At 45.2% G+C, this 27,854-nt stretch overlaps 1 protein-coding gene across 3 annotated transcripts in view; it reads left to right on the top strand.

Annotated features, from left to right (window-relative positions):
* SCML4 (Scm polycomb group protein like 4) overlaps nt 1-27,854 on the top strand; it is a 72,608-nt gene that overhangs the window by 34,754 nt on the left and 10,000 nt on the right. For all 3 annotated transcript variants that reach the window (XM_074864743.1, XM_074864742.1, XM_074864744.1), the window contains 3 exons: nt 2,220-2,420; nt 5,334-5,528; nt 23,530-23,796. In XM_074864743.1, the coding sequence (XP_074720844.1) occupies nt 2,220-2,420; nt 5,334-5,528; nt 23,530-23,796 (663 nt within the window). The remainder of the gene's footprint in view (nt 1-2,219; nt 2,421-5,333; nt 5,529-23,529; nt 23,797-27,854) is intronic.

The raw sequence follows: 27,854 nt of genomic DNA, 5'->3' as shown, positions 1-27,854 counted from the left end.
GGACAGAGAAGCCATGGTCTGTCTGTAGTCAGGGTTACCAGCACATAAACCCCAATGCCTTATCACAGCAGCAGACCTGGTCATTTTTGACTAGTGAGGGAAAACACAGCCTTATTCTTTTTTTGCTTATATTACCAGAAGTAACATAGGTCAATGTTTTTAAACTGATGTAAATGAGAAGAAAATCAACAAGACAGTTGATTTACCCTGAGATTTCAGCAGAGAAATGGATTAGATAACATTAGAATCTAAACACAACACATAAATCCCATTATTTCTTAGCTGGGATGCACAGAGGAGAAGTTTTCCATCTGCTCTGGTAGCAGAATGATACTAAATGTAGTGATGATGGTGACAATAATATATTTTATTCTCATTTATCCCTTCACATGCGAAGACTGCAAAGCGCTTGGCAAGCATCAGCCAAATGGTGTTTCATAGCACTGCCCTGAGAGGTGTTCCCAGTGCTGCTTTCGGAGGGGGACAGAGAGGCACAGTCCACCAGCCCCACTACGTCACTGGGGTGGCCACAGAGGCAGAGGTCTGTGGGCCATTTCAGGCTCTGCAGGTGTGACACCCCGCCCCTCCACCTGCCTGTCCCCGTGCCACCGGCACCTTTTCTCCCAGCACCTTCCCAATGGTGTGTGTAGGCTCTCACCAGAGCAGGGTTTGCAGGAGGTGGAGGCAGGCTTAAGCCAACTTTTACCTCCCTATCTGCACTGAAAAGATCCATAGGGCCCCCTGCTCCCCAGTGAAGGAGACAGCACGCTGCCTGCAGGCTGCAGAGTCCCTCCTGCAGCTGAGCCCTGGATAAAACCGGTGGGTTGTCACGGCAGAAGCCACATCCTGCAGATTTGGCAAGGTTTGGCATGGTGGCACGTCAGGAAAGATGCACCCTGACAGCCCCCTGCAATTCATGCATGCTGCTGCTGTCTTTCAGTGCATTATCCCTTTGTTTGTTTGGCACTTGGAAGGTGTAAAGTGCTATGTAATGATAAGTATGATCTCTATTATCCTCCTGTTTACCCAGGATAAACTGCTTGAGCCCCTTCTGCTGTTCAGTGAGGGATGGGGTAGCAGAGTGCACTGTGACAGTCGCACTAGATTTTCATTACAGTGATAACTGTAAATTATTTCCAACTTTACACAGCTGTCATCATGTCCTCCACTCTGCTTGATGTTTTTTTTGTCACATATCTGATTTCTGTCAGAGGATAATGTTATATTGTCTGAAAGATGACAGCTTGAGCACACTCAGCCAGCTATTATAATATGTCTCACTTTAGCCTGACTTTAGGCTGTGTCTTAGTCACCCTTAGTTACCACAGCGTTATCTCCACTTCCTCCAAGACGCAGTTAGTCTCAGCCAAGCTTAAAATAAGTTTATGCTAGCGAGAGGAGAACACTGATTTTTTTGGCTATTGCCGGCAGGCCTGATGGCATGTAGAAAAACTGCCTTCGCAGGCAATGGCATATGAGAGGAGGCATGCAGGGCTTGGCTGCAGAGAGGCTGGGGCACCCCTCACAGACTCCCTTTGTGGCACAGTCACATGGCTGTGGTCCCAAATGGGGATTTAGCACTACTCGTGATGTACAGTTTCCCTTGAGGTGATGCTGGGTTGGACATGGAGGGTCAGAAAGCTCCCAAAGACCAGAGTCTTTGCCATTGCAGTGTGCAGCTCAGTGCAGCATAACCCTCCAGAAATCACAGCTGCATTAAGGTCAGAAGCAGGAAGGAATCAAAGACTCCCAAAACTCATCTCAGAGCAGTGCTTCTCAGAGGGCCTCTCAATGAACCAGTCTAAAAACACATAGAGAAAAAATCCAAACACAAAACACACCTCAGACTGGAGTTTACCCATTGCTGTAAGGTCACCCCTGCTAGTCACTGTCCTGCAATCCCTGGGCATTTTTTCTGGTCTCCAGCTTCACAGACAAGGTAGTCTGCAAGACAGCAGACCCTAGGCACACACAGGAGCTTCTTTAGTTTCATGTAGCTTATCCTCACCTGTGACACTGAGCAAGGCCTAAACTCAGCTCGCTTCACTTAGGCAATGGGTGATCAGTGCAAGGAAGACTGGCTGTGCCATCTCAAATAGCAGCAATTCACTGGTGAATAGAAGAGCTTGTGACGTAAATAGAAATGTATAAAGCTAGCATTTGCTAGGATGCTCTCAGGGCCATTTTGTAATAACCTTCTTGGGATTTTGTGTCTACAGTCTGCATTTACGTCAACAAACAAGCAAATCTGGGGCCGTACCTTGACAGAAAAAAAGTGCAGCAGCTCCCAGAGCACTTTGGGCCGGAGAGACCGTCGGCAGCCCTGCAGCAGGCTGTTCAGGCCTGCATTGACTGCGCGCTCCAGCAAAAGGCAGTCTTCTCACTCATCAAGCAGGGCTACGGAGGCGAGATGGTGTCAGGTAAAGCATTTCTGTAAAGGGTTTGTGGCCAACGGGGAAGTGCTTGAAATCCTAACCTGATCCCCAGTCCCGACTGTCCTAGCTGTCCTGTTCACATCAGTGGGCTGGCAACCACCTTTGAACATGACTTACGCCTTTGTAAAATGAGCTGCTGCAGGAATTGCCTTGGTGTCAGATATTGGTAAAAGAGTATTGCAGCGGTGATTCAGAGGAGGAAAAGGCCTAGCTCCAGAGTGCTGCACTCACTGCTCTTTGAAACAGTGCTGAGAACAGGCCTGTGAGCTGAGTTTTTCATGCAGTTGTACAAGGATGAGCAGCACCACAAGCCTGCTTCATGACACATGTTGCTGCCATGTGTTGCTCTGAAGGAAAACTCGCACAGAGTTCAGCTGCTGGTGTGTCCTCCACCTGCAGTTCATGAGCCAAATCTGCTCTCAGCTTAGGAACTGCAAAAGTCCCACGGCAATTCCCCATACAGCAGGTCTATACAAATATATCAGAGAGAATCAGAGATCAGAGAGAACTTCCCAGGGGCTCCTCATCTTCCTGCAGTGACACTTCTTGCTGTGTCCTGATGAGTCTCCCGTGTCCCATGCTGAAACCCCTGGCCCGGCTCTCAGACTGAACATGAACAGCAAGAGTTTTATGTCATAACATTGTTTTAGTACATGGGGATGCAGTGAGAACGAAACAATTATGGAAATATGGGAACAACACTCTCCAATGAGTTGCCACGGATGAGTCAGGCATGACCACGAAGCCAAGGACCTCAAGTCCAGTCAGTTTAGCAGGGACCATGGCAGCTCAGCTGTGCCATTGGAACTCTCCTGTGTAGGAGCCCAGGCTCTGGCCCTCTGTGCAGCATATAAATCCTGCTTTCTCCCTCTCCTCTGGTTCTCTCTAACCATAGGTGTGCCTTCCCATAAAAACTACTCTAAGAATGATCCAGATTTGTTCACAGAAACACAAAACTGAAGCATTTTAGTGCAAAGCTTCATTTTTGCCTGGTTCTGTACTGCATATATGATTTTCTTTACAAGCAGGAGAGTCATGTTGTGCACCAAGACTGCCAAACCCCTCAGTCTCAGTTCCTTTGAGCTGGCTCAGCTTCAGGTACCTGAGCTAAAAGCACCTGGTCAACATTGCTCCAACTTCATGCCTCTTCTAATCATTGAGGAGGGGTGAATGCCCTGCTAGTCATGGTGTGGCTCAGACATTGCAGCTGACTCCCAGCCCAGCAGCAGCACAGACAAATTTTGTCATGTGCTTTCCAATCTTCCCATGGCTTGTCTCACAGATGTTCAACTGGCTGTGGAGCATGATCCATTACAGCAGCTCAGGCCAGCAGGAAATCTCTGAAGTTGTCCCAAAGATTATAAGCCTACCATTGCAATTTATACTTGTTAGTAGTGACTGGAGGCTGTAGGACTGGAAAAAGCCTTCCAGGCGGTAGAGTTCAGGCAGCCATATCATGTAGTCCTCCCTGCAAACCTGTTGACACCTGAATGTGACCTGTTACAATTGATCCTGGTGGGTCTGTTGTGACCCCTCCACCTCCCTCATGGCTTGGCCTTATGCCCTTTTTGATCCCTGGCTAAACATATTCCCTGACAGCTTTGTCCAGGAATTTTACTTGCTCTGCTCTCACTCTTGAGTTCAATCTTAGGTGTATTTCTAGAGAGCAGTCCTCATCCTGCTAGGCTGAAATACACAGTTTCTTTCAGTCCCTCTCTGCATTGTGAGGAAGATTACTGGATTAGTGGAAGAAGTGCAAGTGTCTTCCCACAGCCCCATGTAGCAGAGATGGTGATGGCTGCAGTGCTACAGGGAAAGTTTCTGCTCCCTGAGCATTGCTGTCGCCTGCCTGTGCACCTCTTCAAGTGTGAATTCATCCTTCTTGAGCCTGCATGACCTGAATGGTGCCCATCAGTGCAGCTCAGATTTCACCAGGACTTTATACAGTGGAATTGACACTCCCTTGCCTCTCCTGGAAATGATTTGTTCAATACCTCCTTGAAATATATCTGACTTTTTCATTGCTGTGTCACCTTAGTGGCTCATGGGCATCTAGTGAGTCTGTCCTATCATTTCTCCTCCCATCAGGTCATGTTGAGCCTCCTCAAAAAAATTATGGATTACTATGTACTTTCTAGTATTTCTTCCACCCTTTTTTATTATTGCAGATCTCAAGACCAGCCAACCCTTTCTGTGCAATCTCCCAGTCCTCTTCTGCACTGGTAATGCCAGCATGGACCACTGCTGGTTCCTCTGCAGTGCGTGGGGTCTCCAGTCAGCAGAGCCTGTTGTTGTCTCCTGACCCACCCTTCATAGGCAATCATTTCCAGTTTAATGAAAGATTTCTCATATTTTACTGAATTCCAGATAGATCACGACTGCCAACCTTCCCTTGCTTATAAATGCAATTAAATCAGTAAATAAAGATCTATGATGAAGCTTGTAGCTCTCCTTCAGTACAACCCTGGTACCTTTTATTCATTCACAGACATGTCTTTAATTCTTGTCTCCCCATTATCTTTTAAAACTTTGGGTATTGCTGGAGTCAGCCTAATAGCCCATCACTGGCAGATCACTTTCTTTCCCCTTCTTAGACCAGGGTATCATAATTGCCTCCTTCAAATCATACAATACAGTTTTCAGTTGGATGCATATATTAGAAATCCTTGCACTGCTGGCCATGCCAGCTGGCATCTTTTGGCACTCCAGGGGGAAGGTGATCTGGGTCACACAAACTCAGCTCTTTAAGTTCCTCCAGTTTGTTTTGTACTTCTGGTGAGGTAATTATGTAAAATATTTTAAGACATACAAATACTTGTGCGAAATCTTCTCCCCTGCTCTCATTTTCCCCCCTGCCATGCATCCCCAAGTATTGAATTGCTCCTGCTTGTTTTCCAGTTTCAGCTTCTTTTGAGGGGAAGCAGCATCTCCTGAACCTGCTGGTAGTGAACAGCATTGGGTATGTCCTGCGCTTCCTGAAGAAGCTCTGTCGCAGTCTCTTGTGTGACAATCTCTTCAGCAACCAGCCTTTCCAGCAGTACAACGCCGTGTCAGAAAGCCCAGAAGTGTATGAAAACAGACGGATGGAGGCAGGTAGGCTGCTTGATCAGCTTGGGTTCAAGATTTAATAGGGCTGAAGAAATGACTGTCTCTTTTTGGTCCTGTATCGTATATGCTAACAAACTGCAGATCTCTGTAGGACCTTTCCAGAGGGAGGCAGTGGGCTCATTTGCAGTATTTTTCCCAGTGGCTATAGAGGAGGTTTTTGGGTGAGAACCACTGTGTTGAGGAGCCCCAGCAGCGATAGGGATAATTTTTTTATTATTTTATATCTCTTTGTTTCTTTTATCTCTTTTCCTAAGGAAACAAGGCTCGTATGATCCCATTGTCCTTGTTTCTGTCAATTCTGTCTCATAACTTCTGGCTTCCACAAGCATACCTGGTCCCGGAGTAGAAGCCTCAAAGGGACTACGTTCCTTCGAGTTTCAGGCAGGCAGGAAGGTAGAGGAGGAATTTCTCTCTCTATCCAACTCAACCTCCATATTAGACACTGAGGGATCCCCACTGACTACTAAGCCTCCTCTGCTTGCAGACCCACTGCAGAGCGTTGTCTGTCCCAGCTCCCCAGACCCCTCTGCTCGTGCACTGCCTTGGCTCACTGGCTGCAACGAGAGGTGGGAGGCCGGGTGAGCGCATGGACCCCAGCCCACACTTTAGTGTCACTGCGGCATGAATAGGAAATCACTGCCGTAACGGGTATGCTCTGACCTGGCACTGCCCCAGCACTTCATTACCTGTGTTCTTCCTGGCTTGGACGCCGCTCATTTTAAGGATCACCTGCAAAGCAGCATGGTCTGCCTTCACTCAAGGGGACCTCTTACTGGGTGAGGGGAGAGAGCTGCTCACAGCAATGCAGTTTGGGGTCAGTGCCGTTAGCATAAATCTAAGTTAACGTTATTAGCTGTAGCGCAATCAGCCTGGATCCCGATCTGTCACCTCCACGCATGAGCATAAACCTAAATGAGAGTTGTGACTGCTAAGGGGTTTGCTTTGCTGCTTGCAGGAACACTTGTCCTAGCTTAAAATGCCTGTGGGCACCAGCAAGGTCCCTGCCTTAGTGCCTGACTGCATGGGGTGAAGCCTGGGGGGGCTGTGACGTGGGGCAGATGAACCTGAGGATGGTGGTGGTCTGGAGAGGCACCTGCCCCAAGCAGCACAAGGCTCCCAGGTGGGTGGCATGCCTGAGCTTCCTTCCTGCCCACCCTCCAGTGTATTGGGATGGGGTGCTGGCCCCCTGCAGCCCCCATGGAGCTGGGACATGCCTGCAGCCTCAATCTGCAGTAAGTGGCTGGAAAGCTGCCCTGGGGCCCTACTATGGACATTGCAAAAGTTAGTTTAGAAAAAAAGAAAGATGCAAAGTTATGGCCCCAAATCTCTGTTGCACCTGCAGGCTTCCTCCTGACTTAAATTACTTTCCTTCTCTTTTATTAACAACACTTGGGTGTTTGGGGAGCACGCTGCCTCTCATGCATCCAGTTTAATGGCAGATACATGCTGGCAGCTGAGAAAGGTGTTTTAGTGTCCACAATTATGATCCATGAATTGCTGGTTTGCCAGGAAGACCCTGAGTATGTGCTTTTCACACCAAAGCTGGGAGTGGGTTGTGTACACAGTGCAGAAATTGCCTTTTTGTGCAAAGAAATCCTGCTGCCACTCTTAGACATAGGGTAGGAAAGGCAGGAACCCAGATTGAAAAGCAATATTTTTTTTCATTTGGACTAGGACATTTGCAGCAACCTGAATGTTTCTGAGAGGTCAAGGGATTTCTGTAGCACTGAGTGCAGCCCAGGAGGCCTGGCATTTGCATTTTAATTTGCATTTTAATTTGCACGTACATTTGCATTTACTTTTGCACAGCAAGGCTGTGTGTGATAGAAGGCAACTCCACAACAAGAGTTTTTACAGTGGCTGTTACACTCTGAGCATCTCCTTCCCTACATAATTTCAATGTAGATGTCCCTGACACCATTCCCACTGGCTCTGACCAGCCACTGTGGAAAGGGCAACATACTATTTTTGCCCCAGACCAGGCAGGAGATGTGGATGTAGGGAAGGCTTCTCTTCCCTGGCTCTCCTACTGCTTAGGGCCAGCTATTAATTGCCCCTCCTGGAGGCAGCATGGGCTGGGCAGCCTGGGCTAGTCAGGGCTAGTACTGGCCTGGGCTCTCCTCCCCTCTGCCTGGGAGTGTGATGGGGGAAGACACAGTGGCTCTTGGGGCTTTTATATCTCCATCACCAGCAGTGCTGTGGTACAGTGGAGAATGCGAGCTGTGAAATAGCTGAGGGCAGCAGTTATACACAGAGTTAAAACTCCTGCATCAGGGTCCAGCTTGCTAACCCTGGGATCTGATAGCCACTGACCTGCTAGGCAGAGAGCCATAGCCTGCGTCAGCATGACCTGCAGAGATTTGGGTGCTTCCCTGTCAAAGTGGGGATGTGGGAGAGGTGATGGAGGAGCCACCTGGTCTTGCAGTAAGGGAGGTTGAGATGAGCAGTGCCATTTCCAGAGCAGCTGGGTGCTCAGGTGGGTCTCTGAGCTGGCAGCCCCAAAAGGGGAGGCTCCTTCCACCAAAGATGAACAGAAATGTGGTGAGACAGTATTTGAGGACACTTTCAGCACTCTGCTGACCACTGACCTGCTGTACCAGATTTGGTGAACCCAGGTTGCTCTGCCAAAGCCTGTCCATGTGTCTGGGGGTGGCTGGGGGGAAGCTCATCAGCCTCACCAGTTAACCCACTGTCTCCAGGATGCAGGCTGGAGAGATGGGACTGGTTTCAGTGCAGCCAGGTAGTTGTTTGGAAAACCCACCTACAAGATTACTGCTTGGCACCGGAACACACATGAAGCCACATAAAGCCCTTGAAATGGGGAATTTTGGACAGGGGAAAAGCTGCCTCTTCGCCAGGGCAAGTCATGCCCAGCTCAGGAGCTGTCTGTCTGTGGCTGTGTGGCAGAGGAACTGGAGTGATGGCCTCACACCCTTCATGCTGCACTCAGCTGGAGTCAGGCAGATACATAATGTTCCTGTTCATCATGTCAGGCTGTATTCAACAGCTCTGTTGGCACTAGTGGAATAACTCCAGTTTTAGGCACTGGGGCTTGAGCCACTGAGTCTATGTTTAATGCTGCATTACCTAAATCCCCTTCCATCTCCCCAGAAGCCACAATTTCTCTGCAGTAAGGTCAGCACAGGGGGGACCTCCGCTACACAGAACAGAGACGGGGTTTCCCTGTAGTGGCAATAATAAGGAGGACAGTAGGAGCTCTTCTCACAGATGAGTCTGCGAGGGTGCCTGGTGAGATAGAGCTCGCATGGAAAGAGCAGGGCCATAATAAAGCACCACAGGTAGCCATGCAAAGCAGCCACATTTTTCACTGTTTCTGTTCTCCAGCTTGTAATCGAGATGTTCTTTCTTTTAAAATCATGTGCTTTTCAGCCCTTGTGCATCAATGAATTTAATGCATGTATTGACTTCGGCGCAGTTACTCTTGATTTACACTGGCAGAAGTGAGAGAAGAAGCCGGCATCGTGTCCAGTCATATTAATCCACTTACACCATACAGGAGTCACCTTTTAACCTTGCCCCGAAGCACATGCCCCTAAGCCATTATTCACCTGTGCTCACAGCAAACTGCCAGATGCTAATGGTACAGGCCAGGTGGGATTTGTTGATATATACATATATCACTTACAACGATGTTTTACATGTCTAAGTATGCACTCACTGGGCTGTACACAGCACCGGCCTCTGCAATGACCCCTGATGGCTATGCATTACCCTCCCTGCACCTGAGCCCCTGCGCTTTGCCTGTCCTGCCAACACCTCTCACCAGCATACAGTGGCCCCGCACATGGAGCAAGGGTCCCTCTCCAGCCCTCCCCCAATATCAGTGGCTTCACTGCCTTGTCTTGGCACATTTGGGGATATACCCCATGGCTTTTTCTCAGCTGTGAGGGGACTTTCTGGATGATGAGAGCAATTTCCGTGGAGCAGCTGTGGGATGACTTCCAGCACTTCATCCAGGAAGTGCCTGGCTTCAGGTCTGCATCACAACGAATCCTGAGATGTTACCTGCCCCCACAGCACCTGGCTTCAAAGCATCTTTGAACCCGTACCCCAGAATTTTCCATGAAAGTGGTAGTGCAGTTTGAACTAAAATGATGACAAGATCTGGGTGAATTCTGCAGAAAATACTGTGAAGTGTGCCAGAAGCTACAAGGATGGGAAGCCAACAGAGATCCTGTGAAGTGTCTCCCTCCACACCTTCTGTGTTCAACTTCCATTAGTCCTCCCATGCTGAGTTAAAGTAGGCTTGGATGTGAACATGGGAAAGGGACATTTCTGGAACACCTACATAGTGTTGACATGCACCTATGCAATGTTAAACTGTTATTTTTCAGAGGAAAGCATGTTTTCTATAAAACTTCTTCCCAACTTGATGGTGGGCACAGAAATTGAAGTAGTTTCTCTTATGTGGGAAGCATCAAACTTGATAAGCATCTTCTTTCCCCTTTCAGTCAATCCTTTCCTTGCTCTTTCTATCCTGAACCTTGGGGTTTGGTTATTAGACAATTGCTGTGCTCCATGCAGAGCACAGCTGCACGTAGCTGCAGCAAATCTTTATGCAAGGACTCCTGCGGCTACCCTGTATCCTTGTCCTCATCAGGGGGAAGACAGGAAGGTCTGTGAATAAGGTCCCCAGCCTTATTCCTCTCCTCACAGCCAAGTCAAATTTGTATGCATAGATTCCATATGGTGTCCCCTACCACTGTCCACAGGAGAACAGCACCTCTTCTCATGGCAGTGACTTGAGGTAGGGCCCCATATGGAGCAGAAGCACAGTAGTATGTAGAGATACCCCTATGCTACATCAGTGCTTCTATATATAGGAAGGTGAGCTCTTCCTATCTACAAGCACTTGAAAAGCTGGTATGAGAAGTGCTATAGCAATGCACTATGAGAGTGTGACTAGTATGCAAGACACTAGGCTGGGAGCTGGATTTTGCCAGAGACTTTCCCATTGATTGTGTGGGCAAGTCAACCTTCCCTGCTGTGCCTTTATTTGAGCATCTGTCCAAGGAGGGCAATAATTCTTGCCACATGTGCAAAACCCTTCTAAAACAGCTAGGAAAAAAAAGAATAACAGGATAGAAAACCACATATTATTACAATCAATATTTTCTGTTCCAAGCACCAAATAAACAGCAGCTCAGAAATTTCAAGCCCTGAGAGGGCAAGAAAAATGTTGTCTTTCTCCTTTCTAGTACTGTGGCTTGTTTAATCTTGTCTTGTTGCATGCTGTGAGGAACAGTGCTCCTGGCTTCTAAGCACACTCAGAATAAATGGCTTTTACAGCTATCAATAGCCTCAGCTCTCTTTAGCATTTAATTACCTGCAAAGGCCATTTATTGCCTCATATATTCCTCTACCATGAACATTATCCTTTAAACAATAAATAAAATATTAAGGTCACTCTTAAAGAGGGAGCAGAGGAACTGCACAAGCCATCCAACCACAGCAAAGTCTAATATAAAAAGTTTGTCTGGTCTTTGGGGCATTTGAATTGATGGCAGAGCCTGAAGTAGAGCAGAGAAAGTGTGGGATGGCTGCAGGCATTCCTTCCTTCCTTCCTTCCTTCCTTCCTTCCTTCCTTCCTTCCTTCCTTCCTTCCTTCCTTCCTTCCTTCCTCCCTTCCTTCCTTCCTTCCTTCCTTCCTTCCTTCCTTCCTTCCTTCCTTCCTTCCTTCCTTCCTTCCTTCCTCCCTTCCTCCCTCCCTCCCTCCCTCCCTTCCTCCCTCCCTCCCTCCCTTCCTCCCTTCCTCCCTTCCTTCCTTCCTTCCTTCCTTCCTTCCTTCCTTCCTTCCTTCCTTCCTTCCTTCCTTCCTTCCTTCCTTCCTTCCTTCCTTCCTTCCTTCCTTCCTTCCTCCCTTCCTCCCTTCCTCCCTTCCTCCCTCCCTTCCTTCCTTCCTTCCTTCCTTCCTTCCTTCCTTCCTTCCTTCCTTCCTTCCTTCCTTCCTTCCTTCCTTCCTTCCTTCCTTCCTTCCTTCCTTCCTTCCTTCCTTCCTTCCTTCCTTCCTTCCTTCCTTCCTTTCCTTCCTTCCTTTCCTTCCTTCCCTTCATGCATGCGTGAGTCTGTGTATCCATCATCAGTCTGAGTGCCTCCTCCTCCTCCAGACCCGACCCAGCCAGCCCCAGGGCAGGGCGTCCCACCGAGGACTCCCACACTGAGGTCCTGTCTGCAGCTGGAGCACCATCCCCAGGACTGGCTTCCTGAAATGAAGTGCCCAGGGTGGTAACTCTGTGGCAGAGCAGAAAGGGAGGCAACTGCAGCTGGAGTTGCATGTTGTCATTCAGAAACCTGGGAAGGGACAGGAACAGTTTAGGACGATACAAGAGGTAGGAAGTAAAAACAGAAAGGTGAAAGAAGAGACAGTCAGGTAATGCTCCTGTGCAGAGGTTTCATGAGGGTGGTAGTAGAGGCTTTAGCACTCAGGCCCTTTAAACCTAGACCAGAAGAAACTAACGAAATGTATACTAAGGGCCAAATCCTGGCAGAAAAAAAAAAAAAAAAAAAGATGAAAGTCACCTGTGATATAATTTGCCTGGATTCTATAGAATTGGCAGAATTGGATAAATTGACCCTCTGACCTCTAAGTGGTGTGATTACTGTTTGCTAACTCCCAGATGAAGAAAGAGACCCTTTCTGTTCCTTTAAGTTTATGAAATTGTATCTCCTTGTGGATGCTAAGCAATGAAGTTATAAGTAGATATTCCTCCAGCAGTCAGCCCAAGGGAAATCCTCCTTTACACCTTCTGCTGGGCTGTTTTACCTCCATGGTCTTGAGGGGGTGCAAGAAAATCCATCCCTTTTGAAAAACTACACCCCAAGAGGCTAGGCATTCTGCTCCCAGTGGTGGATGAGACAAAACCCAAAGGCCCTTCTGTCCTTCAGCCCAAGATGTGCTCAGACCCATGGCACAGTCACTGGCAGGGCTGGAGATTGCCTGGACTGCAGCCATGGAGGTTAGAAGAGAGAGCTAAGCTATGAAATGGAGTTTAAAGAAGGGAAAAAAGATGCTTTATTTTTCCATATCAAAGGGTATGCATAAGGAAAGTGAATAAAATGATGGGCATAAATGAATGAAGCGTGATGGATGAGATCATATCCACTACAGAAAAAAATACCCCAGGGTATAAGCATTTAATTCAAGCTTTACATGTGCAGTCACATGGAGGAAGCATGGACTCTTTTAGTGCCCTGGTCAGGTAAATCATGTGATTGTAACTCTGTTTTAGCTTCAGTTTTAACTTTGCTTTATCTGGTTAAGACTTTTCCACAGAGCTATATGATTCCTTTAGGAGATGTCTGAAGTTAGGAGTCCAGGCTTTGATTTTAAATAGTTTGAAGTTGAAACAGGAATGTCCATTCCTACATTTTTAAAATATTGATACAAATACCTGTGATCCAATATACCCATATTTCAAGCAGTCAGATCAGCAGGCCACAGGCCAGACCTGATGATGAAAAACCTACATCCATCCAAGTGCCATGTGCATTAGCCAACATGACCCACCAGATTTTTCATAGATGTGAGGGCAGAAAATACGTGATCCCCAAGTTCCTTACCTTGTGCCAGTTCAAGCCACATTAGATAGCATCACTGGGGAGCCGCATGCAATGTGTCAGTGTATGCTCTGATAGCCCATGAAAACTGTGGGCAATTAGATGCGTAGCTCCTTGTTGTTGGGTTGTCCCAGTCAGGGTAATAGTCCCAGTTCAGTGTAATAGCAAGTGCTGTCCCAGTCAGGATAATAGAAAGATTGGTGAGGGCAGTGGAGGGGGCTGTGAGAGTTAGCAAAGCCAGCACTTACTAAGTAAAAGGCAAAAGAAGAAATGTTTCGGAAGAGAGATGAACACTTGCTCTTGTTTTGTGAACCCAGATGAGAGGGCCCTTTCTTCTGGGACTGCCTGGTACATGGCACCTACGGCAGGGCCTGAGCTTGCGCCTCCATGGGAGGCAGAAGAGCCAGCTGAAAGGAGGCAAAAGGGAGTCTTGTGTTTGAACTATTTCCATTTAACAGGTTTCAAAGCAGATTCAGAATTTTTTTCAGGGGATGTTACTGATTTTTACTTGGATATTCTTCAGTTTTTCTCCTCCCCCCATGTTGATCTCTTTTTTAGCCTTCTAGATTAAAAGATTAAAAGGGTCTCCCTCCTTTATCTGTCTTTATCTACCTTCTGTTTCTCTCTATCATTTTCCAGTTCACTACAAAATAAATGGAAACACACACACAATGGCATTTCCAGTTCCATGGAAATAAAACTTCAATTTTTTTCCTGAAAAGTCTTGGCCCTTGTTTAATCAACAGGGCTCCCCAGATCCTTAGGATGTATTTGTTTGTGGTAATTATAGAGAGTATATCAAAGTGCCTTTCAGAAAGTAGTAACGCACAGCATCTGCCTGAAGAACATTCATCTGTTGGCAAAATGAGTGCAGAGCAGGAGATTAAAGCAATTAAGAGAGTAACAGAAGCGAACTGTTGGTGGTGATGTGCAGTGTGGTGTTTGTGCTGGGATGGTGCTGGCCACGGGCAACAATGAGAAAGGTAAGGATCTGCACCACCAGCAGCTGGGCAAGAGAAATATGCCCCCAACTCTCACTGAAAATAAGCTGCAAATGGAGGTTTGGGGAATCAGTTACTTTATGGTGAGTTTCTTCATGGAAGAGGTAAGGTTACAGAACTGATTTAAACAAAAAGGCGGCAGTGGCTTGCTAGACTTCATCAGAGAAGCCAAAGTTAAGGAAGATGTGAGGCCGGGGGGTGAGTCCTGGGATGAGGTTCCGGGGCAAGCCCAGCTTCCTGGTGGCACAGTACAGTGCAGCATACAGGTGTGAAGGGAAACTGGCTCTGTGGGATCATGGGGAGAGGAGGGGATAAAAAGACCTGAGGAAAGGGGAATTGATGAGTTCCTATCTCTGGGACTGAGATCGGCCAGGGATGTCAGAAGCAGCACTGGAGAAGGCAGGAAAAGAAAGGATTTGGGAAGGGGAATTAAGGCTTGAGGGACCAGCTGTTTTGTATTTATATGGCAAAAGAAACCCCAGAAGAAATATCAGAAAGTCCAGCTGAGCTGCAGCACTGGACAAGAAGAAATGAAACAAAGACTTTATAAAAGATCTTATGTCTATGTATTAACACGTTCACAGGCTCATGATTTATATGTACTCTACCCGATTTCTGGATAAGATTATTAGTTATTAACGGGCAAATGCAGCTTATTTTGCAGTTACTGCACTTTTCTCCAGACATCTCACTTCTTGTGTCTCAAATTATTTGTTTTTAAACAAAAAATTGCTATTAAATATTTTAAGCCACTACTAAGCAATATAATTCAGGGAGATTCATCGTGGTGGTAGCAGAACAGAAATGCACTAAGTACTTCAGCTGCTGAGAATCCCAGTGTATAACACCTTGAAATTTTGAAATAACACGGTCATTTTCATCTAGCCTATTCTATATACAGGTTTTTGTAACCTTTATCAACACTGATTTATAAGCATACAGAGTACATTATAAAATACGTGGACAGGAAAGCCCTTCTAGATACTGCTAGAAGCTGTAGACAGAAAAGGTTGATCACAGCTTCACCCATCTCCCTCTGTTAGTGCAGAACTATTGCTGTGCTAAGACACAAAACTATACAAGCCCAATAAGTCTCCTTTTCATGATGTACACTTTGGTGTAACATAAAGGCAAGGGAGAAGAGAATGGAGGAGTAGGTCTGAAATCAGGAGGAAGAGACCAAAGGAAGACTTTTTGTAAAGGCCAGATCCCTATGTCACTGAAATCCCTTTGCCTTCACTTGTGGGTATGCAGTGCCCAAACAATTTGGCTACGCTGTAAGATAGGACTAAAACCTCTCCATTGCAACACAAGACATTTACTCAATCATCCCCAAGCACTTTAAAAAAAATCCTCCATGCGTTATTTATACACACGAGCACCTTTTATTATTCAATCTAATATATTTGTCAGCAGCTAGCTTGTGAATTTACTCTACCTTTTTACTCAGTTTGGACAATAAAACTGTGTTGATCTGTTCCCAGCTGGTTTCATTCCTTGGTTCTACTGCATTAAACACAATGTGGCTGTTGTCTGGGCTGCAAACACTCAAGGGAAATCGTTTAAATAATGAAAAAAAAAATGCCTATGCTGAAGTCCTTGTAATCAGGACAACACTGGATTTGGAAAATTCTCTAAGAAATTTAGATTCTTGATGCTAACTGACTGGCAGCTTCTCCTCAGGGGATTCGGCATTTCAGTTACTGCAAAATAATTTTTTGTAGCTAGGACACAGCGAGATGATACATGGTGCAGTAAAGTCTCAGACTAAACCCTGGAGAATTCACTTCAGGTTTTATCTCCACAGTGTGACCATAGTTTCAGTGTTCATAATACCTACATTCACAACTGGATGAGGCTTATTTACATTTTCCTGTTCTGACTGACTAGTACCCCTGCTTTTTCTCCTCTGTGGATGCAACTGTGTATTCCTATAACCCAAATGCAAAAGTTATCTGAAAAACACAGGCATGACAGCCCTGAACCACTGTCAGTCGATGCCCTGGGCTGCCTGCTCACTCGCTGCCTCTCTGCAGCAGCCTCACGGATGCTGTGGCTCCTCAGGGACATGTCTCCATGCCACTCTGTCTTGGCGAGCTGCGAGCAGCTCGGCTCTGCTGCCACGAACCAGGTGTTGCTCCCTGTAATGTTTTCCTTGTCTGGCAAAACTGTGGCAGCCATAGTCTGGTGTGGAAAAGGTCTAGTCCTTGCCCAGTCGTGCGGGGTGCAGATGCACGCACCACAGAGTGGTGTTGACATGGTGTAGAAATACCTGCTAATGGGTAACATCATATTTTCATTGTGCTCCATGTCTGGACAGGGGATGGAGCTAAAAGGAATGGTTTGGTGCTGTAATCCCAGAGTAAATCACAGCAGGCAGAGCTGGTAAATCTTAATCCATCATAGGAAACTCTTATCTTTAGACGGATGCATGCAGTCTCAAGCTACAAGGAAGATAAGGTCCATGGTCCATTTCTGACTGGACAGAAATGTGTGAGGCTGTTTGGCAGACACAGAAAAAAGTTATTTTTAATCTTTTAAGAGCTGATGTTAAAACAGAAGATAGCCATTCAGAACCAAGGCATCTTTCACACTCTTAAATACTGTTTAGATCTCTCTGCTCTCTCACTCTCTGGCTTATACTAAAGTGATCTGATAGCTAAACTCACCTGAAGTATTCCCTTCTGCATTTTTGCGTTTGCTTTTTTTGTTCCTCACTTTTATTTTTCCTTCCATGAAGGCTGAGATGCAGGGTTTCTAACCTCCACAGCTGCTTAGGACTGTCTCTTCTCACTCGCCCTCACTGTCTCACAGTCAGGGCAAATGCCATCCTTGTGCGAGGAGCTGGAGCCAAGCTCAGCAACTATAAAATACAGGCAAAGATAAACCATACAAGGACTCTCTCAATATGATTTTGACAGTGTGGCTGGCTCCTCTCAAAATGACTGGGAGATGAGAAAGGGCTGGTCCTGGCTGGAGGAAAGGAGAGGTCTGAGGAAGCTATGATATCATGCTGCTTAAAATATGGAGTTCACATCTGGTCAACCCATTATAGAAAATATATGGTAGCACTTAAAAAGGTACAGGGAAGGGTCAGAGGGAAAAGCCCATCACTAAACAATATGAGGAATAGGAGACAACACAAAAAAGGAAGAATGAGGGAGGAGAAAAAGAAAGACAGAAAGACAGAAAGACAGACAGAAAGAAAGAAAGAAAGAGAAAGAAAGAAATCTATATTGACTGTGAGGAAAAGAAGTTAATGGGGATCGAGCATCACAGGTGATGGAGTAAAAGGTTATGAAATGACATGAAAGTATTGGCCCAGAAGGAGGGGCAGTTGTCCCGGGAAGCTACTGGTGTGTAAAAGAGGACCTCCCTGGTTTGGGGATCAGTGTCTGGTGTGCTCAGAGGTGGGGATGCTCGTTTTCATCGGTACCCTGTGCAACCTTTGCCCGGATGCAGCCATTCCATGGCTGTGCAGGGAATGGGGACCCTAGTCCCTGTTCACTGCCTTGACCTCAGGTTGTGCTGTCCAAGCAGCAATCTGGGGAGAAACCCAGAGAAAAGCATGAGGTATCAGGGAAGGGAAAGCTGAATGAATGAAAGTGTGATATGGATAGAAGGGGAACAGCCTGCGGAAGAAATGGCTACGTAGGTCAGCAGTGCAGGAGAAGGGAAAATAGAAAAGGGAGATAGGAAAAGAGCTGACAAAATGGGAAAAGGGTGATGCTGCTGATGTGGGAAAGCAGCATTAGAGTGAGGTCAAGATGGTGGGAATATGATGAAAGAAGCAGTAGGAAGACATGATGTGGAAGAACAGAGGGAGGAGCAGGTAGGGGATATAAGGCAAAGAAGCCTGAGACAGGTAAAGGGAGAGAGGGATATAACACAAGAAGTGATGTGGGAGCAGCAGCAGGTGAGGAAAGCAGCACAAGACGTGCTTGGCCTGGGAGGAGAGGAGAGAAGGCAGACTAGAGAGTGTCTCTGGAGTGCAAAAAGAGCTTTTACCTATAGGAGAGATTTTAGCAGAATAAGTTTGTTTGATTATTTTTAAGGTAAAGAAAAAAAGTGAGAGATTAGATCTGCTCAGGAAAACGTCAGCTAAGGATCATGTTTCCTGGGTATACACTCTTCATTTCCTGCTTGACTTGAAATTGATTTTCATTTGCTTTCCTAATGCACAATGGGAGGCATAATTTTTTTGTCTTTCTGGAGTGTCTCTATTCCCAGACATTACCAAAGGTCCACTGTAGGTGTTCTGCATTCACACATGCAGTGTGCATCCATGTGGCATGCTGTAGTGGCATACAGATACAGCTGAGGCAAAGGTTTTAGTATGTTACAGAGGTGAGACAAGTATTTTTCTTCATCCTAATGGAGAACTGGGGTCCAGAGATGACTGAGACCCTGACCAAGGTCACTCCAGAGCTCTGCAGCACAGCTCGGATGTGAGATGCAGATTCTCATGCTGTTTTAACTCTCAGCTGATGCATCTTCAGGAATTTGGCTAGGAACCATACAGGTTACTACTTTAAAGAAACTCAGTTAAAGAAATGTGCATTTTTAAATTGGGAAAGCAGTTGTTTGTTGGTTTGGTTTTTTTTTTTTTTTCTCCTCTCTTTTGCTGCATTTAAACGTGTGCTGGATGTAACAGCCTTGGGCTTTTCAATCCAGATGCGTGTAGACCATTCACGGAAAGGAAAACTATGCCAAAATTACCTGAGCATCTCAGGGTGGTGAAGAGTTGTAACAGAGACTACTGTGCTCAAAGGAAAGGCTCGAAGCAGCTTTCTCATAAATCCTGCTTTAAAACATTGTGTACTAATTTCTCACTAGTGTGTGCCCTTCTGCTGACTACCTAGAAAATAAAATACAGAAGTGTGACAGAATACAGAAGGGCTAAGCTACAGATTTATGAAACTGTTGCATTTTAAACCTCAATAGAGAGTTATATTTTCTTCTATCATCTTAGAAAACATGTTTTTCCCTAATTGGCCAAAGTGGGATTAGGAGCTGTGAAAGCTGTACACTTTACAAGGCCTTCTGGGAGGTTACAAAATGCAGATATTTTCATGCATTGGTGGTGCCCCAACCCATGCAGCTTCTCTGTGGTGCAAACTAACAAGGAGCTGAAGAAATATGACCACAAAGAGCTTCCACAGTCATTTGTAATTTTTGTACAGTGGATCCTGTCCCTCCCACTGCCTCTTGTGCCGCTGTAAGGGGCCCTGGACCCCTCACACGAGCCTTTGCCACAGTCCTTTCCCACCCTCTATGTCTGCTTTTTGGAGTGAAGAAGACATCAGTCATAGTATCAGAGGACAATTCATGTGGGAAGGGACCCCAGGAAGTCTCTGGTCCAACCCCTTACCCAAAGCAGGGTCAGCTATGTGGTCACACCAGGCTTTGTCCAGTTGGGTCTGGAAAATCTCCAGTGCCAGAGCCTGCACAGTCTCTCCAGGCAACTTCTGCCACTGCCCTGCTGTCCTCAAGAGGAAAAGGTTTCTCCTTGCACCCAGTCTGAAGATTTCGTTTCAATTTTTGCCTGTTGTCTCTTGTGCTCCTGCTGTGCACCACTGTGAATAGCCTGGCTCCATCTTCTTGGTGACCTCCCCGTGGGTTCTGTGGGGCTGCTGGTAGGTTCCTACCCCCAAGCTGCCTCTCCCCCAACCTGAACAAGCCCTGTCCCCCAGCCCCTCCTCTCAGGGCAAGTGCTCCAAGCGCCAGGTATCTTTATGGCCCTCTGATGAACTCATGCATTTGTCAGTATCTGTCTTGTATAGCAGAGACTAAATCTGGATGCCAGGTTAGACCCCTGCAGTATTACACTTTTTACTGGCCGCCATTAACTGTCACCCGCTAAGCCTGATCATCCAACTAGTTTCTCACACATCCCAACCATAATGTTCTAACTTAGTTGCAAGAATATTGTGGGAGACACAAATCCAGTTGTTTCATGATAGAAGGCAATCAGGTTGATCAGGTGTGACTGATCCTGGATGAACCCATACAGTCCCCCATCACCTTCACCTCCTTCTCTGCTGCTGGGAGAGGGATCATGATGTCTTCTCCTGCAGATGTCTTCTCCTGCCCTAAAGTGTCACTGGGGACTGTGTCACCCCTCAGGGGCATAATGGATCTCTCTGAAAGTCCCCTGTGCCTGCCTGCCTCTTTCTTCCCACATGTGGATCTCTCCTGAGGGTGGGTAGCTTGTTGTAGGGCATGGGCTCACAGAGACATGGTGCTCAACATGCATCAGCTCCTGAAGTTTTACAAAGCAGCCTGCAGTCAGCAGGGAGCACAGAAGCTGATCAGTCCTTTTTAAAACTGTGTAATTTAAAACCTGTAACCACACATACTTGAATGCACAGTCTTCTTTTTCCTAATCTAACTGTGACCTGCATTTCATCATGAGTTTCTTTTGGTCAGGAGGAGGTGACTCTGATGAGTTGCTCTTGTAATCTACTGACTGCTCATGTCAACTTGAAGATCAGGAGCTCTGAAAAGCTGCTTAGAAACCTGGTTGCTTGAGATGATCCCTGCTCTCCCCTGTCCAATGAAGACATGAATATGACTTTTAAAATTCCCAGAGCACCTGTCACCGGGGCATGTTTCAAACAGTAATGAATGAAGGCTCTTGCTTGGTCTGTGGCAATAGACATCATTACTCCCATTTTGGAGCCCAAAGTAGAGACATATGGAATAAATTGATCTAGATCAAGAAAAGAGTCTTAGGCAGGGTCAGGAACAGAACTGACAGTGTCTGGCTCCTCGACATAGTCTCGTATACAACTCATGGGTGTCCTTCCACGGGGAGATTTCAGCCACACATGTCTTATTTCACAAAGACTACTGCGAGAGTCTGACATTAGTCAAAAAATCCCTGATGTCTGATCACAAATTTTGGAGTCATTTATATCCATAGTAATAAAAGTTGTATGCTGTTTATTTAGCAGGGCTCTTTTAATGTGCTGTTTGTTGTTTTGATAGTCTGTGTCTTCTTCACATTGTAATCATATTAAAAGAGAGTTCTTTTCCTGGAATAAAGAGGTAATGATTCACAAGAGGCATAATTATTCCATGCAGTGCAGGCAGGATGCTGCAGAAAGAGCTGTCTTCTTTATGCATAAGAGGCTTTTATTGCAAGTGTTCTACACAGTAATTAAATTCCTTTGAATGAGGAGGCTTGATTGGATTTTCTTTGGTTTATTGGGAGGAGTCTGAAAAGCAAGGTATTTAGCTCAATTGCTATACAATTTTGGCATCTGTTGAAGGTTAGGGAGAAAGGTTCAGAGTGCCTGATTCCCATTTCTCTTATGCTAGTGTTACATTAGCTGAACTCTGTTGAATTCAATTGAATTACACCCTATCTGTATTTGCGTGAGAATCAAGCGCAGAAATCCCTGGCAGAAAACAGCAGGATACCTGAATGCATGCTCTAAGAATCCAAATTATCTAAAGGAAAAAAAGCCTTGCTAAAGGAACATTACTTGCAGTTGCAAAAGCAAGGGCCCAAAAGCAAAGAAACTTCACATTTACAACTGTCCTTCAGAGCTGATGTTTGCCTTATGGTGAGTCCAGCCTCGGCCCAGAATGGGACAAAGTTTTAAAAGACAGCAGCAAGCAAATGAAAAGCCAGTCAATCATGTAACAAAAATCTGTGCTGTGGCTTGACACACGAACCAGGAAGCTGGCATGACACAACTCTTGAGTATTTGAGTTGTCAAACTAAATCATGTTTGTTTAACATCAACTACTGTACACAGCTGCCAAGGTTGTTTTTTTTTCAAAGGAAAAGAGTAAAAATGTAAATTAAAAGGAAAACTATTATATACAGCCTCAACATCTATTAGCAATGGGATTTGAGTCTTGTAGCATAACTTACAGCATAAATTCTCCCTGTTACTCAGTAAGACTACACAACACATCAGGGGGAGAGTGTTGCTCAGGCAGGGAAGGAGATGTCCAACACCACGGGGGTAATTTCACCCTGCTCAGATGTCTGTGGAGGAGACTACGCATGATGAGGAAAGTGGCATTTTCAACAGCTCAAAGAAACATCATGGGGCAATGGGAGGCACTTTCCTAATCTAGGGTCTCCCTGCGTGCCAGATGTGAACACCTAGTTTCACACAGTGAGAGTGGGAATCTCTGAAGCACGGGTTGCCAGTATTTGTAGGGGTTATGTGAAGGTTTGGTTGTCAGAGATGTTTCCAGGGGCTCTGCTTGTATCCTAGTGGTGGTGGTCATGGTGGTGGAGAAGAGGATCCTGGGGCTGGGTAAAGGGACTGCTGGTTTTGCAGGAAGCACAGCAGTGGGAATGAGGAGGAGGAAGAGCTTTGACTATGTTTTGTGAAGACAAAAAAGGCAAGTAGGAAGGAGCTGGGCTATTAAGACCTGTTGGGAGGAGACTGGGACTGGCTGGAGGAGGACAATGACACAGACACGGAGGTTGCAGTCCAGACAGTGAAGCAAGGTGGACCTGGACCTAGGTCTGAGGGGAACTGGCAAAAAAGTCTGTGTACTGCAAAATATGGGGCTAGACCTGCCTCGTGCATTAGACCCCCAAGCAAAGTGGAATATAAGTATCTAAAATAGGTCTGTAAGTGCAAAATTTGGTTTAATGGGAAAAGTCTGAAAAGCAAGGTATTTATCTCCTACACGGTGTGCAAAGTACAACGCAGAGGAGAGGAACCAGAGCAATGGTTTGCAGTCATCCGTGATGCTGGCACATGTGTCTGAACCTGAGCCAGGTCTGGGTGACTCACTCACACATCTCTGCCTGTGATAAACCATGGGTGTGCTTGTCAGCCATCAAACCTCTTCTCCTTGCTGGATACCAGGCCTGATGGATGTCTGCAGCTGAGGATATTTTCTGATTAATTTTGGTAATTGCAGCCAGAACGCTTTGGTTTATTACCTTCACTTCCTTCTACTGGCTCCCAGGTGTTATGAACCCAACAAACTTCTGTCCTGTTGTCCTCCTCTGCCTTCTTCAACTTTCACATTTTTCAATGAAAGACAGAGCAAACAATAGCTGCACAATCCTCCAGTCTTGGTGGTATATGGGGAACGCCATGAGACAAATGGGACCCACCAGTCAATGGCCCAGGACTTTATGAAGAATATTGCTGTAAGCTGATGTGGATGAGTCACATCAAGCCATAGTTTCCCTGCTGTGACTCTGCAGACTTCTGAGTGGTTGTGCTTCCCTTCATTATTTATTAATTCCCAGCAAGGATCCCTCCTGGAGCCAGTTGTCTGTACAGAAAGTTGAAAATGGGGTTAAACTTTTTGCCAAAAAAAGGGAATTTTAGCGAAAATATATATATAATTTTTTTCAAGGGCTAAATTAAAAATGGTTATGTTTTACTGATGTTTCTTTTGTGTCTTGGCTTCCTGAGCAGAAACGGTCATACCTGAGGACTACCTGGCTGATCCTGTGAACATGAAGCGATACAGCATGGATCCTGCAGATTCTGCCTTTGGTTGCATGGGCTCCATGTATGCCACGCGGCAGAGTCCTGCAGACGGACGTCCTGCTGGAGGCTCCTCTTCCTCCTGTAGCCATCGTCCTGCACCGATGTCTTCAGGGGGGTCCTCGTCTACTGCTCTGCGGCAACAGAATTCCAGCCCAACGAGGAACGGGACCTATCTTGAAGGAAACAGAAGTGGTAATATAACATCTTCCATTTAGCAATGTGTGTTGCTATGCTGGTGCCATGCTGGAGTCTTACCTCACTCCCAAATTCCCAGGAAAATTAGTGAGGTGGGTCTAGGTTCACATCCATCCAGACCACTCACTCTTCCATTTAGAAGGAGAAATAATAACCTATGTAAACACAAAATCAATCTGTTAATCATTAAGTAAAAAGGTGAATGTTTTCTAATGCTGTTATTAATTATGTAAACATATGTATTATGTATAATTGTGTAGCAATCACAACTGCTATTATCGACTTACACATATAAATATTAATATATAAGGCATTCCTCCCAAAGATTGATACTGCCTACAGGCAGGTACCTGTTATTTGTGCGACACCAGCTATGTACAAGATATGATGCAGAGCAAATCCAAAGCATGTTAGCAAAAGGTTTTGCTTTCTAGTTGTGTGATCCATCCTGCCCCTTTAATTATGAACAAAGACCAATTTTACTTGAAAAAGGTTGCCCAGCAAAACATATATTTTTAGAAATCATCCAGCTTGCTGCTCAAGCCTCTTTTATCCTTCAGGAAGCGAAGTGACAAGAAGTTTATCTGCAAATTCAAGGGATGCCATGGGAATCATTGCTTTCAATAATGCTTCTTCTTCTCTCTCTTTGTAATTTTGTCCAGTTACCCTGCTAGGATTTATGTTTGCTGGGTCGGTCACTCTGCCCATTAGCTATATTCCCTATTAGCCATGACACTTTTTTTTCTCTAGAAATGACCTGGGTTCATCAAAAGGGTTAGATAATTCCCTGAACTTCCGTTAACTTTGTCTTTGTTTGCATTTTCCAAGTTCTCCATTAAGAGGTCTTTATCAGTAGTGATTCCAACGGTGTCTTCACCCTTTACTAATTATTCAAACTTCATTTATGCATTTTTCATCTTGAAGATAGATCTAACAAAGGAGTTGAGTGTCTCAGCCATTTTTAAGCCATTAATTTCTTTCCCTTCCTCATTTATTAATGGAATCTACTGTCATTCTACTATTATTTTTTAAAAAATCTTGATATATTTGCAGAAGTCTTGCTGGTTCCCCTAGCCCCTTTGTCTACCGTTAGCTCTTTACACTGTCTTTCTGCCCCTGCATTTCTCCTGGAAGCTGCAAGTGATTCTGCATATTCTTGCTCAGTAGCCACCCCAGGACCTCCTTCTTGTAGCTGCAGATCTTTGCATAATTCCTTCACATCCCTCACCTCCCCAATGCCTGTATTATTTCTTGTCATTTCACTATTTAATATTTTAGAATATTATTCTTCCCAAATATGTATTACCAGTATTTATACTTGTATTTCTTTATCTAAGTTTGCTTTCTATAGTGTTCAGTACCTACCCAAAACCATCACTCACTTTTTGCTATTATTTTCACACACTTGTTTACCTAGTTTACCCTTGTGTTACTCTATTATACAGACCACACATATGTGTTCAGTTCTCATCACTATTTTTTCTTTACTTACAGAGTTAACTTTACTCAAAGCAAAGTGGATAGTATAGAAATGTACTACTGCAAACAACTTGTAAAAGGTTGTCACTAAGAACTGGGGGCCTCAGTTACAAAGAAAAGGAAATGAAAAGCCCTTTCTTTCAGATCTTGTTCAGTGCCTCTCGGGTTGACATAATCAGGTGCTGGGAGGACAAGAGGCTTACTGTGCACAGGAATCATTTTCCTCTCTCCCACTGCTTCCCTAGAGCCTCCTAGCAGAACTGGGACCCTTTCGTCAAGCTTTTTAGTTGGCAGCTGTGAGAAGCCAAGATTTAACAATGTTGTTGCTTGCTTTGAAAATCTTTATCATTCTGCTTGGGATCAGTCATTATCTCTTTGTATAGGGGTCAGAGCAGTTCAGAGCAAAGGTCTGCCTAGCGCAACCTGTCTCCAGCATGAGACAGCAGCACACCCCCAGGAAAGAGATCAGTGCAGAGATGGTGGTGCCTCCCCACTACCCTCTCCACCTTCAGAAATTTGTGGCTGAAGGGTTTCCTGAACCAGAAATGGTGGATTCATATTTAGTAAGCCTTCATAGATTTTTCTTCCTGGAATCACCCAATGGCTTATTGAATACTTTGTGCATTTTCAGCATCCACAAAATACCGTGGTAGAGTTCCTGTGCTTAAAAATTTGTTTGTGTGGAGAAAAGCCTTGGTATCAGGGGTTTGAATCTATATTCAAGGGACTGAAGTGTAAAATCAGAGGTCCTTAGGCTTGCTTATCTGAATTACTTTCCTTTCTTGTTTCTGACTGTGAATGCCACTGTTTCCCTGTCTTAGAAAAGTCATGCAGTGGTCATGCAATAGGCTTTGCAGATTCCTATATTTGTCTAGCTTGAAACATATTAAACCACTTTGAGGAGCAAAGCGGAAGAGATTGCTTTTGGACTGGCACCTGTGATACTTGGTTGTCTTTGAAGCAGTTACAGGTGACTTTAAGCTGCTACATATGACACTTTGGGGTAACAGGACTCATCCCAAAACCACTTAGCATGTTCTATGTGTCATGCATTTGACACTTGCAAAGACTAGCTCATCTGGGACCTCTGGAATATTTGGCCAGCTCAACAGTAAAGGCTCCCTAAAACTGACAGTTATGCAGTGAACATCATGAAAACAGTTATTAATTTGTTGATATTGATGATTTATAATTATTAACAATTTATTAGTCCCATTATCATCCATTGTAGATTAGGGTTTGCCATAAAGGTGCAAATGGAGATGGGTTTGCTGTCAAGGTCTCCAACAGGAGGAATAGCATTTCCCTGTCCTCTACCAATATGCACGACTACATCAGCACAAATGGCTAGTGCATGTTTTTGCCACCACCATCCATCATATTTATTCTGATCCACTCAGCTGCTTTCCGGAGCCTTCAGCAGAGAGTCTCCCACAGTCCATGACAGGAGCTGGGTCCTCTGAGGCAATGGAGAGGTGTTTGCTCTCAAACACAGCCAGGCAGTTTTCGGTGGCTGTGATGTGCAACATAGTGGCATCCATGAAGTCAAGGTGCCCACAGATTCATTACAATATCAATTCTACCATTAAAGAAACTGCTGTTTCCAGTCACAGACCGGCTTCGTCTCCTACTCTGTGGCAGCGTCAGCTCTGTAACACTGGAATTCCCACCATAGAGTCCTACAAAGCACTGCCTGCTCCTCCTTAAAATTAGGGACTGTATTTCTTCGCAGCTACCATACTTTCACACACCATGCTGTTTCCACTTTTACTGGCAATCCCAGTCTTTTAAAATACACATCTTTCTGCAATTGCCTTAGTGCAGTCACACTGGAGTTTGATTACTGTCTTTGCAAAATCTCTCTTGCAAAGGTCTTTTGAATCTGCACTTTCACTATGATGCTTCTGCGTGGTTTTTTCTTCTTTCTAGGGATAATTTATATGCTGCTGAATCATAAGTGAGCAAAGATGAGTAAGTGGTGCATGCCAGTTTCTGTTCTTATCCTCCTCAGTTTGCATACTTACAAGGCAGGGATGGGCAGGACTCATTAAAAAGAGGAATAATTTCTCTCTGAAACCTCAAACCAATCCTCTTTATTTATGGATAGTTTTGAAAAATAGCTTGCCTTATTTGTCATGGTGGGCAAATATCATGGAAAAAACCATAACCATAAAACATATCTCCGTGCATAGCAGAACATGTCTTTCAAGCGGAATGGATGAGATTAAACCTCAAAGCTCTCATTAATGCGATTGGAAGCTTGATGCCTAATTCTCCATGATTATGCTAAAAAATTCCAAACAAATAAACAAAAAAAAATCTAATTTCAGAAAGCCAGTTGGAGCTGCTAACAGATAAACATGTACTTTCCTGTCATCATTTGCCAAATTGAACCTCTTAAATCAGGGAAGGAATAGTCAAGGACATCATAAACCTTTCCAAGCCTGCTTACATAACAAACAAAGCCTTTATTCCAAATATGAAGAATTGCATGTTCAACCACAATATAATAACCTTAACCTTGTCCTGTAGCTTATTATTTTTATGTAGATTTTATTATCCAATATTAGCAGTTA

This window comes from Strix uralensis, chromosome 3 (assembly GCF_047716275.1).
Source record: "Strix uralensis isolate ZFMK-TIS-50842 chromosome 3, bStrUra1, whole genome shotgun sequence".
In the NCBI taxonomy this organism is placed as follows: domain Eukaryota; kingdom Metazoa; phylum Chordata; class Aves; order Strigiformes; family Strigidae; genus Strix; species Strix uralensis.
Note: the sequence above shows the minus strand (reverse complement) of the source record. Positions and strands in the feature narration are given on the sequence as shown.